Source organism: Oncorhynchus kisutch, unplaced genomic scaffold, assembly GCF_002021735.2.
Source record: "Oncorhynchus kisutch isolate 150728-3 unplaced genomic scaffold, Okis_V2 Okis01b-Okis20b_hom, whole genome shotgun sequence".
NCBI lineage: Eukaryota > Metazoa > Chordata > Actinopteri > Salmoniformes > Salmonidae > Oncorhynchus > Oncorhynchus kisutch.
The window spans coordinates 1,169,725-1,187,569 of NW_022261978.1; the positions used below are offsets into that span (position 1 = coordinate 1,169,725).

Below are 17,845 nucleotides of genomic sequence, written 5' to 3' on the forward strand. Positions count from 1 at the left end.
TCACAAATGACATGTCAAAAATATATTCTCTGTTAAGTCAGAGAACTATCTAAAAATATGAATGACACAAAACGTTAACAATAATACTCATTTGGAGATGTTATGCTTTAGGACTACTTCATTTAGTTACAAATGTTTTGCTACCTTCTCATTCAAACACTGAGCTGTACTTTACTCACACTTCACATCCATGTTAATGGTCCTAGACCTGTCTTTCCCCATCTCATTCTGGGACACACAGTAGTACTCTCCACTGTCAGATGACTGGATTTGATTGAAGACATGCTGTGGTCCTGTCATACTCTGATAGTCACCTCCATTCTTCTTGTACCAGGTGTAACTCTGGACAGGTGGGTTGGCATCACTGCTGCAGGTCAGAGTCACTGAACTGCCCTCCACTATTCCACCAGAGGGACTGACTGACACTGAGGTGTTCTTTGGACGATCTGATGTTGAAGATGACAGAACAAATAACAAGTCATATAACATGTAAGCCACCAAATAAGTATAGATTAGTATATTACACTGACATGTAGAACCATGTATTACAGAGATGATGTAAATTAGTAGAGATTAGTATATTACACTGACATGTAGAACCATGTATTACAGAGATGATGTAAATTAGTAGAGATTAGTATATTACACTGACATGTAGAACCATGTATTAGAGACATGATGTAAATTAGTATAGATTAGTATATTACACTGACATGTAGAACCATGTATTACAGAGATGATGTAAATTAGTAGAGATTAGTGTATTCCACTGACATCTAGAACCATGTATTACAGAGATGATATCAATGACTTTCACTGTAGATATATCAACACCCCATGTACTCACATCTGACAGTGAGAGTCTCTTCTGGAGAGAGGATTCTCTCTAATCCTTCTACAGTACAGGAGTAGTTCCCTGCATCCTCACTGCTGACTGGGTCTAGGATCAGGCTGTTATAACTGCTGACTGGGTCTAGGATCAGGCTGTTATAACTGCTGACTGGGTCTAGGATCAGGCTGTTATAACTGGTGAAAGGGTTGGTTAGACGTTGTCCGTTCTTGTTCCAGATGTAGGTGGGGTTGAGACCGACTGTACATTTGGTTCTACATCTCAGTGTGACTCTCTCCCCCTCTGACACAGACGTGGGATCCATCTCCAACAGGATATCTAAGAGGAAACATCAGTCATATTTGACTCCAGACTGGCTTGTCATGTGATTAGACTTGTCCTATTAGAGTAATAACTGTAGGTGTAGTATTACCTGTGACAGTCAACATCACACCAGGAAGACCAGAAAATCTCCCCTTATTTGTTGTTTTTAATCTGAATTTGTATTCAGCCGAGTCATTCTCTGTCAGGTGTGTTATTGTCATGGTGTGGTGGTTCCTATTGTACTCCACACGACCTGCAGACTCTGGATATGACCTGACATCTACAGGGTGTTTCTGTGTAAACCAGAATGAACCTTGTTCTATATAACTAGTGGGATGAGTGTAAGAGCAGGATATGTCCACTGTGGAGCCCTTCAAGGCACAGATTCTCCTCTTGGTGTAAGTCACCCTCCAGCAGTTGTGACCCTGAACACCTGAAACAGAAAGAGGCTCTCTGTTAATAGTTATAACTTTTCATGTCTTGTTTCTTTAGGTGCAGAGTAAAGAAGTAAACTGTTCATTTCAAGTCATTTCAGTATGAATCACAACCATTTGAGCTGTTGGTATTGCTAGAGTGAAACACTGTGTTTGAATCAACACTTTTTCCCCCACTTACACACTGCAGGAGAGTGGAGATCCTCATGGCCTTTTACAGCACAGGAGTAACTATCGTCATAGTTACTGGAGACTGAGTATTTGTACTGGGGGGAGGTGCTCTCATCTAGACGTTGTCCGTTCTTGTACCAGATGTATGTGGGGTTGTCAGTCAGAGTACAGGTGGTGCTACAGGTCAGTGTGTTGTCATATATCCTCTCCACCTTTAGATCTGAAGGGAGAGGTTATGAAACAATAACGGAGGAAGTCTGTCAGTCACCACCATTTCACTGGTCTCATAGAACATGTAATAAATAACTTGACTTGTACTGTAATATTTATACAGTACCTGTGAGACTGAGAGTGAATCCATATGAATATTTCCATTCTGAATCCTGGTTTGTTTTATATCTGAAGTGATATGTTGCTATGTCACTCTGTCTCAGGTCTGTGATTCTCAGGATACAGTCCTTCTCTGTAGTTCCACTGTACTCCACACGACCATCATACTTAGGGTCCCATCTCAGATCATACAGCTTACCATTCAACTGTGTGCTATACCAGACTATCTCTGTGACTTGGGTCACACTGGGAACAGGACAGCGCATGTCCACTGATGACCCCTTTAAGGCACAGACACTCTTCACAGTATTTTGTCCCAGAACACCTGAAACACAGTGTCACAGGACTCAACCTTGAGAGAACTTCATTTGTGACGTCAAGACTATAAAAAAACAGACATTACAATATTACATCCAAATGCATGTAAACATGTGCAGGATACTGTAGGACCCATCTACTCAAATGTACATTCCCTTATATCATCCTAGTATTCATTTCAATATACATCATGGAAGTAAAAAGCATTCCAGTCAATTCAGAAAGTTAACCAAATTACAATTCCACATTTTCTAAATGTTCCTAATTCAAAAGATTTGAAAATAATTGGAATTGGCATTTCAGTCTACTTCCTGAATTGAGTGGAATTGAGATGGAATTGACCCCAACCCCGCTGGTGGTTGACAACCTTCTTATTCTGCTACTGCTGCTGATGTGCAGAAGTGTGAATGGAAACCAGAGATAATCATCACTCAGTGAGGAGTGAAATATAACTATTTAAAGGGAAGTGGAGACACCTAACAGAACACACCAGAATAACATTATGATTGTTATGCTTTTAGAAATGTCTTTAGATTGATATACAGGGCAACTAAAACATTATGAATGAGACCATACCTGCTACAGACCAGAGAAAGACCACCAACACACTTCCTGCTGTTCTCAAGGCCATTGTTGCATCTCCCACCCTGCAGTCTTAGAACAATAAACAACAACTGACTCTATAGCTGGTGAAATACTCCACCTGATACATTGAAGTGGAAACTGTAAACGGGGTCCAGGACCTCATTACTGAAAACAAAACAGTATCATATCGTGTTGTGTTGTATTGTGCTATATGATTGTCTATGTGAATACTGTCTGTCTGTAAGTCTATTGCACTATGTATGTAATGTGTGTGATGTGTTGCATGTCTGTCTACGTCTGTCTACTTAAACTGGCATGATGCAAAAATAAATTCCTAATATATACAATTGTCATCATCATCATTATAAACAACAACAATAACTTATTCAACACCAACAGTATTACTGTAAACACATATTTCTACATTGATCGTTCTGAAGCTGTTTTCGTCTCAGAACCCCAAATATAGGAGGATAAATGTTCAATCCTCTACGGTCCGTCAAGCTGTACAGCAGCCTAAAGAATGACCACCAGGTTCAATGATAGCTACTATCCTCAAGCTGTGAGGCTAAACAGCGACTGACACACACACACACACACACACAAATACAGACACTATCTGTAGTAAAGGCCCATAAGGCCCATGGAGTCTGTATCAAAGTCTAGAGAGCTGGTTGTTATGGATGTAGAAAAGTTAAAACACACATCCTACACAGTATAGATGTCAACCCTACTCCCTATCAGTCTGGTCCTAAAGGGCCCTCAGATAAATCCACTGTGTAATTCACACCCATGGGGGCGGACACGTACACACACACTGCAGTGTTTAAATATTGGTTTGAATGTCTTTTTTTACCCTGGTTAATTATCTCATCTCTATGTAGATCAACACTCCTACACTGACACACTTTATGAATACTGACCCTGATGTAACAACCAGAACACAGCTCAAAACATAACAACAAGTAGAATTATACATTACCCTCAAGTATATGACTTATGACTAAAAACAAATAACCCAAAACTATATTTCAAGACATTGTCAAGAGTACTTACAGAGTGAAGTGAAGGGGAGAGGTCTTGTACAGTGAGTCAACTGACTGATAGTGAGTGGAAACTGCTAGTAAGTGTCAGTTCTGTGGTTGATACATATTTAAAGTAGATGACACAGTCCTTTCCTTCCTCTTTAAGACACTAACATGCATGGCGACCAGAACAGCACATCAGAAAAGGGAGGTTACTGTATTAAAATGGGTCCTACATTTCTATAATGGACAAAATGTCACCCATTTCCGCTTTTATTTAAATACAGAACCATGTTAACAATATGTTGACTATTCTATATGGAATGTTTATAATATCTTAGAATGTGTTGCCTTGACCCTCTGAGTTCTACATGGAACAGGTCAAAGTTCCATTTACATTTGGTCAGTTCCATGATGTCATTCATTCTATTCTACAAACACATTCAATTTCCTCTCCTCATCAGCTGCATCAAAGTGGTACTGAAGCTTCCAGTGTTCTAGAGTCGAGCTCCTCCTACTGGCATCTCAACATTACTGCACCATCCTAAAAAATAATGTCCTCAATAATAGTAACACCTTACAGAATACTTTTAAACTGGAAGAACTTGTCCTGATTGGTGTTTTTAAATCACTGATGAATGATCTTGAGACTGATTCCCTGACCTGTCTATGTTTTTAAATCACTGATGAATGATCTTGAGACTGATTCCATGACCTGTCTATGTTTTTAAATCACTGATGAATGATCTTGAGACTGATTCCCTGACCTGTCTATGTTTTTAAATCACTGATGAATGATCTTGAGACTGATTCCCTGACCTGTCAATGTTTTTAAATCACTGATGAATGATCTTGAGACTGATTCCCTGACCTGTCTATGTTTTTAAATCACTGATGAATGATCTTGAGACTGATTCCCGGACCTGTCTATGTTTTTAAATCACTGATGAATGATCTTGAGACTGATTCCCTGACCTGTCTATGTTTTTAAATCACTGATGAATGATCTTGAGACTGATTCCCTGACCTGTCTATGTTTTTAAATCACTGATGAATGATCTTGAGACTGATTCCCTGACCTGTCTATGTTTTTAAATCACTGATGAATGATCTTGAGACTGATTCCCTGACCTGTCTATGTTTATAATTTGCTGTTTTTGATTTTGTTATTCTCTCGGGAATTCTATGGGTTTTACTAGATGACTTGTAGTTTTTCATGTTGTTTTCCTGTCATTTTTGTAATGACTTGGTGCTGCCTATCTTGGCCAGGACACTCTTGATAAAGAGATTTTAAATCTCAATGAGTCCTTCCTGGTTAAATAAATGTTCAATAGAAAAATAATAAAGAAGAAATAATCTTGTGCTGATGTCAACATTACAACCTGAATCAGATAGAATGGTGAAACAACACTGGCTACACCAACACACTGATGTCAACATTACAACCTGAATCAGATAGAATGGTGAAACAACACTGGCTACACCAACACACTGATGTCAACATTACAACCTGAATCAGATAGAATGGTGAAACAACACTGGCTACACCAACACACTGATGTCAACATTACAACCTGAATCAGATAGAATGGTGAAACAACACTGGCTACACCAACACACTGATGTCAACATTACAACCTGAATCAGATAGAATGGTGAAACAACACTGGCTACACCAACACACTGATGTCAACATTACAACCTGAATCAGATAGAATGGTGAAACAACACTGGCTACACCAACACACTGATGTCAACATTACAACCTGAATCAGATAGAATGGTGAAACACAACACTGGCTACTTGACAAAGTCACATTTAATCACACAAACACTGATGTCTGTAGAGGTATAGTCTAATGTAGCCTGTTATCCATATATAGTCTAATGTAGCATGTTATCCATATATTGTCTAATGTAGCCTGTTATCCATATATAGTCTATTGTAGCCTGTTATCCATATATAGTCTAATGTAGCCTGTTATCCATATACAGTTTAATGTAGCCTATTATCCATATACAGTTTAATGTAGCCTGTTATCCATATATAGTCTAATGTAGCCTGATATAAATCAATAGTCTAATGTAGCCTGATATAAATCAATAGTCTAATGTAGCCTGTTATCCATATATAGTCTAATGTAGCCTGTTATCTATATATAGTCTAATGTAGCCTGTTATCCATGTATAGTCTAATGTAGCCTGATATCCATATATAGTCTAATGTAGCCTGTTATCCATTTATATAGTCTAATGTAGCCTGATATCCATATATAGTCTAATGTAGCCTGTTATCTATATATAGTCTAATGTAGCCTGTTATCCATATATAGTCTAATGTAGCCTGTTATCCATATATAGTCTAATGTAGCCTGTTATCCATTTATATAGTCTAATGTAGCCTGTTATCCATATATAGTTTAATGTAGCCTGTTATGCATATATATAGTCTAATGTAGCCTGTTATCCATATATAGTCTAATTAACCTGTTATCCATATATAGTCTAATGTAGCCTGTTATCCATTTATATAGTCTAATGTAGCCTGTTATCCATATATAGTTTAATGTAGCCTGTTATGCATATATATAGTCTAATGTAGCCTGTTATCCATATATAGTCTAATGTAGCCTGTTATCCATATATAGTTTAATGTAGCCTGTTATGCATATATATAGTCTAATGTAGCCTGTTATCCATATATAGTCTAATGTAGCCTGTTATCCATATATAGTCTAATGTAGCATGTTATCCATATATAGTTTAATGTAGCCTGTTATGCATATATATAGTCTAATGTAGCATGTTATCCATATATAGTCTAATGTAGCCTGTTATCCATATATAGTCTAATGTAGCATGTTATCCATATATAGTCTAATGTAGCCTGTTATCCATATATAGTCTAATGTAGCATGTTATCCATATATAGTCTAATGTAGCCTGTTATCCATATATAGTCTAATGTAGCATGTTATCCATATATAGTCTAATGTAGCCTGTTATCCATATATAGTCTAGTGTAGCCTGTTCTCCATATATAGTATAATTAACCTGTTATCCATATATAGTCTAATGTAGCCTGTTATCCATATATAGTCTAATGTAGCATGTTATCCATATATAGTCTAATGTAGCCTGTTATCCATATATAGTCTAATGTAGCATGTTATCCATATATAGTCTAATGTAGCCTGTTATCCATATATAGTCTAGTGTAGCCTGTTATCCATATATAGTCTAGTGTAACATGTTATCCATATATAGTCTAATGTAGCCTGTTCTCCATATATAGTATAATTAACCTGTTATCCATATATTGTCTAATGTAGCCTGTTATCTATATAGTCTAATGTAATGTGCTGTCCAGATACTGTAAAGTGCTTATCATGTCCATATAAAGAAGCATTTACATATTAGAACTAATAACTAGTAAATTAATAGGATCTCTGTGTAAAGAACGTATGGTTCAGGAGGCCTGTAATAGGTCTATCTAGGACAGGAAGGTAAAACAGGAATGTGATGCTGAGTGTGATCTATACCAACAAAACCACATCCCACCATCACTGTGTCTCATGTTAATACTACTCCTAAACACAACCCACCATCACTGTGTCTCATGTTAATACTACTCCTAAACACAACACACCATCACTGTGTCTCATGTTAATACTACTCCTAAACACAACCCACCATCACTGTGTCTCATGTTAATACTACTCCTAAACACAACCCACCATCACTGTGTCTCATGTTAATACTACTCCTAAACACAACCCACCATCACTGTGTCTCATGTTAATACTACTCCTAAACACAACCCACCATCACTGTGTCTCATGTTAGTACTACTCCTAAACACAACCCACCATCACTGTGTCTCATGTTAATACTACTCCTAAACACAACCCACCATCACTGTGTCTCATGTTAATACTACTCCTAAACACAACCCACCATCACTGTGTCTCATATTAATTATACTCCTAAACCTTTTATGAAACATTCACTCAATTCACTCAAACTCTTACCGTCACTCTTACTTTAGGTCATTTTCAAAAAAGTCCCCACTATAATGTATTCTTCTCAAACCGACACGTGTATGTGAGAATCTTACCTTAGTAGGCTCACATTTTGCAGGCAAAAATATTACTGTATAAGCAACATGTACAGGATATATCTCTCAATCAAATGTTCAAAAAAAGTATCCACTATAATCTACCACTGTCTGAGCCCTTAAAATAACATGCAAACCTCTCCACCACAGTCTACTACTCTCAGAACCCTCACAAGAACATGCAAACCTCTCCACCACAGTCTACTACTCTCAGTACCCTCACAAGAACATGCAAAAGTCTCCACTACAATCTACTGCTCTCAGAACCCTCACAATAACATGCAAAAGTCTCCACTACAATCTACTGCTCTCAGAACCCTCACAATAACATGCAAACCTCTCCACTACAGTCTACTGCTCTCAGAACCCTCACAAGAACATGCAAACCTCTCCACCACAGTCTACTACTCTCAGTACTCTCACAAGAACATGCAAACCTCTCCACCACAGTCTACTACTCTCAGAACCCTCACAATAACATGCAAACCTCTCCACCACAGTCTACTACTCTCAGAACCCTCACAAGAACATGCAAACCTCTCCACCACAGTCTACTACTCTCAGTACTCTCACAAGAACATGCAAACCTCTCCACCACAGTCTACTACTCTCAGAACCCTCACAATAACATGCAAACCTCTCCACCACAGTCTACTACTCTCAGAACCCTCACAAGAACATGCAAAAGTCTCCACTACAATCTACTGCTCTCAGAACCCTCACAATAACATGCAAAAGTCTCCACTACAATCTACTACTCTCAGAACCCTCACAATAACATGCAAAAGTCTCCACTACAATCTACTACTCTCAGAACCCTCACAATAACATGCAAAAGTCTCCACCACAGTCTACTACTCTCAGAACCCTCACAAGAACATGCAAAAGTCTGACACATGAAAGCACTTATACAGTATATCTCCCAATCAGATTCATATGCAAAAATACATCTACAGAGTAAACTGTACATAACAGAAAAACTAAAACAACATCATTTCCTACAGCATCGCCATGCCCATAACAGAGGATTATGGTTCATGGCTATAGACAAATAATACATTATACATATTTTAAGATATTGTCAAGCATACTTACAGAGTGAAGGGGAGAGAGGTGTTGTAATGAACTATCTGTCAGTCTGAAGAAACAGACACTGACTGTGAGGTATATGAGGTCTGTGGTTGACACAACTTTGAAGTTGTGAAAGGCCATAGAGTTGGATAGAAGGTACACTAGCTACAAAGGCTGTTTAAGCCTGGGCATAACATTGCTTGCACACTTTCAGTTTGTTTATCGACTGTCATTAAAATCATGGAGGTTGAAGAAGAAGAAATGTACTACTTTAAAATAGAGAGAGCCGTCAGTTGAGCTGCCGATATTGTCACAGAACCCATCATGAAAAGATGCAAAGCCGTGCCCTCTATCCAACTCTATGTCAGGGACCAAGATGCTGATTCAGAGAGAGCTTCCTTCCTCATTCACACAACGCTGTGTTCAAGAGCATCAAAACTGTGACGTGTGACGGGTAAATTCTGACTGACTGACTGATCTACAAATCGGCTTGCATGATAAATAATGACCTTAGATTACTCGTAGGTCAGTCAGTCTGGACTCGCCTTTAAAGTCGGCTGCAATGTCGAATGAGGGCCACATTTACATGCTTGACAGCCATTATGTCATACAATATTATAATAACTGTGGAATACGTTTAAAATCTTTTTCTTATTTTTAAGAATGACAGGCTAAACTGTAATATTAAAAAAATATATTTTTGAATGAATTGTCTTAAACTTTGAGCTTATTTACAACATGATGCATAAATTACACTGAATCATACTTTATCTAAAGTAGGTAGAAAAAGTGTGATTACGGTATTAATATTCCTTCTCATTAATGCCATTGCTCAATAATGTCTGACAGCAATACAAGTACATCATTTCAACACATCAAGATAAACTTGGTCTGAGACTTTACACATTAAAAAGCTGTTGTCAATGTTATCAGTATCAGTCACTGAGAAAAGCACATTATGTAATAAAAAAATATCTAAATGTCAAAACCGCACAGAAAAAGAGCAGAAGCATAATATATTTATCATCAATTTACATAATAATCAATACAAGGATAGTTAATGCAACTGAACAACTGTCAAGGATTTCCTCCTCTTCTTCCGAAGAGGAGAGGCGAAAAGGATCAGAGGACCAATATGCGGCGTGGTAAGTGTCCATGGTTCTTTTAATACGTAAATGTACACATGAACACTACAAAACAATAAACATGGAAAACCTAAACAGCCCTATCTGGTGCAAAACACAAAGACAGGAACAATCACCCACAAACACACAGTGACACCCAGGCTACCTAAGTATGATTCTCAATCAGAGACAACTAATGACACCTGCCTCTGATTGAGAACCATACTAGGCCGAAACATAGAAATACCCAAATCATATAAAAACAAACATAGACTGCCCACCCAACTCACGCCCTGACCATACTAAATAAATACAAAACAAAGGAAATAAAGGTCAGAACGTGACAACAACTGAACTCAAATGTTAAAACTATGGAAAACGTTCTGGATATGGTAACAATATGATAGCATGAGAATAAAGGTGTGAGGCCTAGCTTTGGTTTGATGCTGTAGCTCTTCAGTCCAAGTTCTGTTTTGGTTCTCTTCAGTCCAGGTTCTGTGGTGGTTTTCTTCAGTCCAGGTTTTGTTTTGGTTCTTTTCAGCCCAGGTTCTGTAGTAGTTCTCTTCAGTCCAGGTTCTGTTTTGGTTCTCTTCAGTCCAGGTTCTGTGGTGGTTTTCTTCAGTCCAATTTCGGTTGTAGTTTTGTTCAGTCCAGGATCTCTTCAGTTCTCATAATTGGAGGGTTGAGCCTCTCTCTGAGGGTCTGTATCACTGGGGATGTCATGACTCCCGCAGAAGACGGTCCCTCTCCTTGTTCGGGCTGCGCGGCGGTCGACGTCACCGGTCTTCTAGCCATCGCCGCTCCAACTTTCATTTTCCATTTGTTTTGTCTTGTTTTCCCGCACACCTGGTTTACATCCCCTCATTACTCTAAGTGTATATTATCCTCTGTTCCCCCCCATGTCTGTGTGTGGTATTGTTGGTTGGTTATGTGTGTGACGCTACAGGCTGGTTGTGTGAGGGGTATTGTTGTGCCTGTGGTTCTGTATTTTGTACCATATTGTGTATTTGTGCGCTATCGCTTTTTTCCCTTGGGCCGGAGTGTTGAGACGCAGTCGCGTCCGGCTGTTTTTCCTCTGCCTGAATAAAGTGTGCCTGTTCACTCATCTCTGTTCTCCTGCACCTGACTTCCTTCGACCAGTTGCTCCCACTGTGACAGAATACCACACCCAGACATGAGAGGAACAGAGGATAATATACACGTAGAGTAATCAGGGGATGTAAAACCAGGAGTACGGGAAAACAAGACAAAACAAATGGAAAATGAAAGGTGGAGCGGCGATGGCTCGAAGAACGGTGACGTCGACCGCCGCCCGAACAAGGAGAGGGACCGACTTCAGTGGGCGACATCACTGGTGTGACGCTACAGGCTGGTTGTGCGCCGGGTATTGTTGTACCCGGGGTTCTGTATTTTGTACCTTTTGTATATTTGTGCGCTATTGCTTTTTTCCCTTGGGCAGGAGTGTTGAGATGCAGTTGCTTCCGGCTGTTTTTCCTCTGCCTGAATTGAGAAATGCTTTTTCTTCCAGCAGTCCGTCTCCTTCCTAGGGTACCCCGCATTTCCACCTCAGGGGCGGAGATGGAGAGTGACCTTATTTCAGCCGTGCGTAATTGGCCGACTCCCACCACGGTAAAGGAGGTGCAGCGGTTTCTAGGGTTTCCAATTACTACCGGAGGTTTATCTGTGGTTTTGGTCAGGTAGCGACTCCCATTACCTCACTGCTGAAATGGGTACGTTTGCAGTGGTTGGCTGAGGCGGACAGGGCTTTTGGTCACCTAAGGGCTCTGTTTACCTCGGCTCCCATGCTGGCCCATCCGGATCCCTCTTTGGCGTTCACAGTGGAGGTGGACGAGTCCGAGGCTGGTATAGGAGCCGTGCTCTCTCAGCGCTTGGGTATGCCACCGAAGCTCCGCCCCTGTGCCTTCTTCTCGAGGAAGCTCAGCCCGGCGGAGCGAAACTATGATGTTGTTGGCTGTTGTCAAGGTGTTGAAGGCATGGAGACATTGGCTTGAGTGGGCTAAACACCCTTTTCAAATCTGGACGGACCACCGCACCATGGAGTTCATCCGTGCAGCGAGGATACTGAATCCTCGTCAGGCAAGGTGGGCCATGTTTTTATCCGTTTTGTTTTCACCCTTTCCTACAGACCAGGTTCCCAGAATGTGAAGACAGACACACTGTCCCGGCTGTATGACACAGAGGAGCGGCCCATGGATCCTACCCCCTGGCCTCCTGCCTGGTGGCGCCGGTAGTATGGGATCTGGACGCGGACATTGAACAGGCGTTACGTGCTTCGCCCGCTCCCCTCCAGTGTCCCGCTGGGCATCTGTACATTCCGTCTGCTGTCCGTGACTGGTTGATCTACTGGGCCCACACGTCACCCTCCTCTGGTCATCCAGGCATCGGTCAGACGGTGCGCTGTTTGAGTGGGAAGTACTGGTGGCCTACCTTGGCCAATGACGTGAGGGTTTATGTTTCCTCCTGCTCGGTGTGCACCCAGTGTAAGGCTCCTAGGCACCTGCCCAGAGGTAAGCTACACCCCTTACCCGTTCCACAACGGCCATGGTCGCACCTGTCGGTCGATTTCATCACCAATCTACCCTCCTCACTGGTCGTTGTGGATCGTTTCTCTAAGTCCTGCCATCTCCTCCCTCTGCCCAGTCTCCCTACGGCCCTACAGACTGCGGAGGCCTTGTTAAGCGTCAGTTGGAGTGGTGGAATCGCGCTCTCTGGAGGGCTGGATCACGCTTCACCAGGCCTAATCGCTCAACATCAGTCGCCAATCTCACTAATGCTGTTGTGGTTGAATGGAAGCAAGTCCCTGCAGAAATGTTCCAGCATTTAGTGGAAATCCTTCCCAGAAGATTGGAGGCTGTTATAGCAGCAAAGGGGGGACCAACTCCATATTAATGCCCATGATTTTGGAATGAAATGTTCTGTGAGCAGGTGTCCACATACTTTTGTTCATGTTGTGTATATACACTGAGTGTACAAAACATTAAGGACACCTTCCTAATAATGAGTTGCACACCCCACTTTTGCCCTCGGAACAGCCTCAATTCATCAGGGCATGGACTTACAAGGTGCCGAAAGCATTCCACAGGGATGCTGGCCCATGTTGACTCCAATGCTTCCCGCAGTTGTCCTTTGGGTGGTGGACCATTCTTGATACACACAGCGCTTGATGGGTGGCTACTTTGAAGAATCTCAAATATTAAATATATTTTGATTTGTTTAACACTTTTTTGGTTACTATATGACTCCATATGTGTTAGTCTTCACTATTATTCTACAATGTAAAACTAGTACAAATAAAGAAAACCCTGGAATGAGTAAGTGTGTCCAAACTATTGAATGGTTCTGTATATAGTGTATAATGTGTATATGTATGGTGTATTATACAGGGCACATTTCAAAAAGAGACCTAGTTCTCAATATGTACTCCATGTTAAAATAAAGGTGAAATAAAATAAACAAACGTTATTTGGGTATGAGTATGATAAAAGGTACCTCTCCATGGGATCTCCATTCTCCCTTCTAACCCTCTATGTCCCCAAAGAGAGACACCTACCTTGGAAGGTCAGTCAACAGTTAGGGGATCAAGAGCCACGCCATGTTGGAGACCATAGCACTCATTCTATATGACATCCCATTCTCACTAAACAATGATGTATTTTATTCTCACTAAACAATGATGTATTTTATTCTCACTAAACAATGATGTGTTTTATTCTCACTAAACAATGATGTATAATATTCTCTAACTACTAGTTGGACAAAATGGTGGACTGTTATTCTTCGAAGAACAAAAGTCTTTAAACCATCAATAATCTCACTGCTTGGTCTGAATTTGTTAACTGTGAGATGTATTATTATCAATGACTGAACATTCCAGAATGTTCCATCTCTCAATGTTCTGGAATGGAATGCCCTCGCTGACTGAATTACCCTCCACACTCCAAACATCCATGTTATGTCATATTGTGTCTGTGTGTTTTAGAAATGACAATGAATAATATTTCATGTAACTGGTTGTGTGTCTAAGTGGCAGATATATATTTTTTTAACCTTTATTTAACTAGGCATGTCAGTTTAGAACAAATTCTTACTTTCAATGACAGCCTAGGAACAGTGGGTTAACTGCCTTGTCAGGGGTAGAACGTCAGATTTGTATCTTGTCAGCTCAGGGATTCGATCTTTCAACCTCTCGGTTACTTGTCCAATGCTCTAACCACTAGGATACCTGCCACCTATTGCTCCTTCTGAAAGTGTCTGTATATTTTGTGCATTCATGATGATGGTGATGAAGGTGAATTAACCACTATTGCTCTCCAAACCAATTTACATTTCTTATTTGTAGTGACTGTATGTACTGTACAGTAGAAGAGGTGTGATTTTGAAAGCTTTCCATTTTGTCTCCATTGAAGATAATGTTATAACAAGGTGAAAACAATGACGATGAAGTTTATTCATTAAAGTCACACTTCACACACTAGCTTAAAAAAAACAACATTTGATAAAAGCGATAAGAAACCTTGCATCAAGCAGAACTCTTTCCTGGACATAAAAACAAAATAATATACCAAACTTATACTACGTGTATCATCTAATAGTACCATGTGAAGTAATACAATATAATAGAAGCAGATATAATGACTTTCTGGTTCTAAGCTTCATACAGCATATAGTCTCACAAGGCTGATGATTGTTTCAGAAATATAACATACAAACATATATAGTTCTATAAAATACAACTGGACCTTGAGGTTGTCTACTTCAGAAATATAACATACAAACACATATAGTTCTATAAAATACAACTGGACCTTGAGGTTGTCTACTTCAGAAATATAACATACAAACATATATAGTTCTATAAAATACAACTGGACCTTGAGGTTGTCTACTTCAGAAATATAACATACAAACACATATAGTTCTATAAAATACAACTGGACCTTGAGGTTGTCTACTTCAGAAATATAACGTACAAACATATATAGTTCTATAAAAAGAAACTGTAATCAGAAATGTTTACAATTAAAAAATAAATGTTAAGGTCCTACTTATTCATCATAGTTTAAAGGGCAAAACTGACCCTAGTTCCGAACTGCTACTCTAAGTGTGAATAGAGTAGTTCTGTGTGGCCCAGTTTGTACAGCATGGTGCATGGGTTCAATTCCTGCTTGTCACGCCCTGACCATAGAGAGCCCTTGGTTCTCTGTGGTGTTGTAGGTCAGGGCGTGACTAGGGGGGGGGGTTCTAGTCTTTTCATTTATATGTTGGTGCAAACATACTTGTTTACTGTTCAATTTATGTTGGTAACCGGTTTATAATAGCAATAAGGTACCTCAGGGGATTGCAGTATATGGTCAATATACCACGGCATATTCACTCAAGAACAGCCCTTAGCCGTGGTACAGCATATTGTCCATATACCACAAACCCCTGAAGTTTGTTATTGCTATTATAAACTTAAGCAATAAGGCCTGAGGAGGTGTGGTATATGGCCAATATACCATGGCTAAGAGCTGTTCTTATGCACAACGCAACACTGAGTACTTGGATACAGCCCTTAGCCGTGGTATATTGGCCACATACCACAAACCCCCGATACAAGGGTTTATTTATATTTATACAAGGTTTTTGGCAAACTTGTTGTGTTCAGGTCTTCCTGGTTCTGGGTTTGTTCTGTTCATGTCTTCTTGGTTCTGGGTTTGTTGTGTTCAGGTCTTCTTGGTTCTGGGTTTGTTCTGTTCAGGTCTTCTTGGTTCTGGGTTTGTTGTGTTCAGGTCTTCTTGGTTCTGGGTTTGTTGTGTTCAGGTCTTCTTGGTTCTGGGTTTGTTGTGTTCAGGTCTTCTTGGTTCTGGGTTTGTTGTGTTCAGGTCTTCCTGGTTCTGGGTTTGTTGTGTTCAGGTCTTCTTGGTTCTGGGTTTGTTCTGTTCAGGTCTTCTTGGTTCTGGGTTTGTTGTGTTCAGGTCTTCCTGGTTCTGGGTTTGTTGTGTTCAGGTCTTCTTGGTTCTGGGTTTGTTCTGTTCAGGTCTTCTTGGTTCTGGGTTTGTTCTGTTCAGGTCTTCTTGGTTCTGGGTTTGTTGTGTTCAGGTCTTCTTGGTTCTGGGTTTGTTCTGTTCAGGTCTTCTTGGTTCTGGGTTTGTTCTGTTCAGGTCTTCCTGGTTCTGGGTTTGTTCTGTTCAGGTCTTCTTGGTTCTGGGTTTGTTCTGTTCAGGTCTTCTTGGTTCTGGGTTTGTTCTGTTCAGGTCTTCTTGTTTCTGGGTTTGTTGTGTTCAGGTCTTCTTGGTTCTGGGTTTGTTCTGTTCATGTCTTCTTGGTTCTGGGTTTGTTGTGTTCAGGTCTTCTTGGTTCTGGGTTTGTTGTGTTCAGGTCTTCTTGGTTCTGGGTTTGTTCTGTTCAGGTCTTCTTGGTTCTGGGTTTGTTGTGTTCAGGTCTTCCTGGTTCTGGGTTTGTTGTGTTCAGGTCTTCCTGGTTCTGGGTTTGTTGTGTTCAGGTCTTCCTGGTTCTGGGTTTGTTGTGTTCAGGTCTTCCTGGTTCTGGGTTTGTTCTGTTCAGGTCTTCTTGTTTCTGGGCTTGTTGTGTTCAGGTCTTCTTGGTTCTGGGTTTGTTGTGTTCAGGTCTTCTTGTTTCTGGGTTTGTTGTGTTCAGTTCTTCTTGTTTCTGGGTTTGTTCTGTTCATGTCTTCCTGGTTCTGGGTTTGTTCTGTTCATGTCTTCTTGGTTCTGGGTTTGTTGTGTTCAGGTCTTCTTGTTTCTGGGTTTGTTGTGTTCAGTTCTTCTTGTTTCTGGGTTTGTTGTGTTCAGTTCTTCTTGTTTCTGGGTTTGTTGTGTTCAGTTCTTCTTGTTTCTGGGTTTGTTCTGTTCAGGTCTTCTTGTTTCTGGGTTTGTTGTGTTCAGGTCTTCTTGTTTCTGGGTTTGTTGTGTTCAGTTCTTCTTGTTTCTGGGTTTGTTGTGTTCAGTTCTTCTTGTTTCTGGGTTTGTTGTGTTCAGTTCTTCTTGTTTCTGGGTTTGTTCTGTTCAGGTCTTCTTGTTTCTGGGTTTGTTGTGTTCAGGTCTTCTTGTTTCTGGGTTTGTTGTGTTCAGGTCTTCTTGGTTCTGGGTTTGTTCTGTTCAGGTCTTCTTGTTTCTGGGTTTGTTCTGTTCAGGTCTTCTTGGTTCTGGGTTTGTTCTGTTCAGGTCTTCTTGTTTCTGGGTTTGTTCTGTTCATGTCTTCCTGGTTCTGGGTTTGTTGTGTTCAGGTCTTCTTGGTTCTGGGTTTGTTGTGTTCAGGTCTTCTTGGTTCTGGGTTTGTTCTGTTCAGGTCTTCCTGGTTCTGGGTTTGTTGTGTTCAGGTCTTCTTGGTTCTGGGTTTGTTGTGTTCAGGTCTTCTTGGTTCTGGGTTTGTTGTGTTCAGGTCTTCTTGGTTCTGGGTTTGTTATGTTCAAGTCTTCTTGGTTCTGGGTTTGTTGACTGTACTGTGGATCTCAGAGGCATCCACCTCAGCTGCTTGTGCTGCTGCTGGTCTGA

At 40.4% G+C, this 17,845-nt stretch overlaps 1 protein-coding gene across 6 annotated transcripts in view; it reads right to left on the reverse strand.

Annotated features, from left to right (window-relative positions):
* Positions 1-17,845, reverse strand: part of LOC109878263 (B-cell receptor CD22-like) — a 108,299-nt gene that overhangs the window by 56,750 nt on the left and 33,704 nt on the right. Inside the window, exons 1-7 of one of the 6 annotated variants that reach the window (XM_031811543.1) lie at positions 9,229-9,284; positions 2,983-3,060; positions 2,096-2,413; positions 1,769-1,978; positions 1,263-1,586; positions 848-1,168; positions 180-446 (exon numbers count right to left, since the gene is read on the reverse strand). The exons of 3 other annotated variants lie outside the window; for them this stretch is intronic. In XM_031811543.1, the coding sequence (XP_031667403.1) occupies positions 180-446; positions 848-1,168; positions 1,263-1,586; positions 1,769-1,978; positions 2,096-2,413; positions 2,983-3,037 (1,495 nt within the window). In that variant the 5' untranslated portion in view covers positions 3,038-3,060; positions 9,229-9,284. Of the gene's footprint in view, positions 1-179; positions 447-847; positions 1,169-1,262; positions 1,587-1,768; positions 1,979-2,095; positions 2,414-2,982; positions 3,061-4,047; positions 4,110-9,228; positions 9,285-17,845 lie in introns of those variants that run through there. 2 more of the 6 variants (XM_031811542.1, XM_031811541.1) reach the window with 2 other exon arrangements.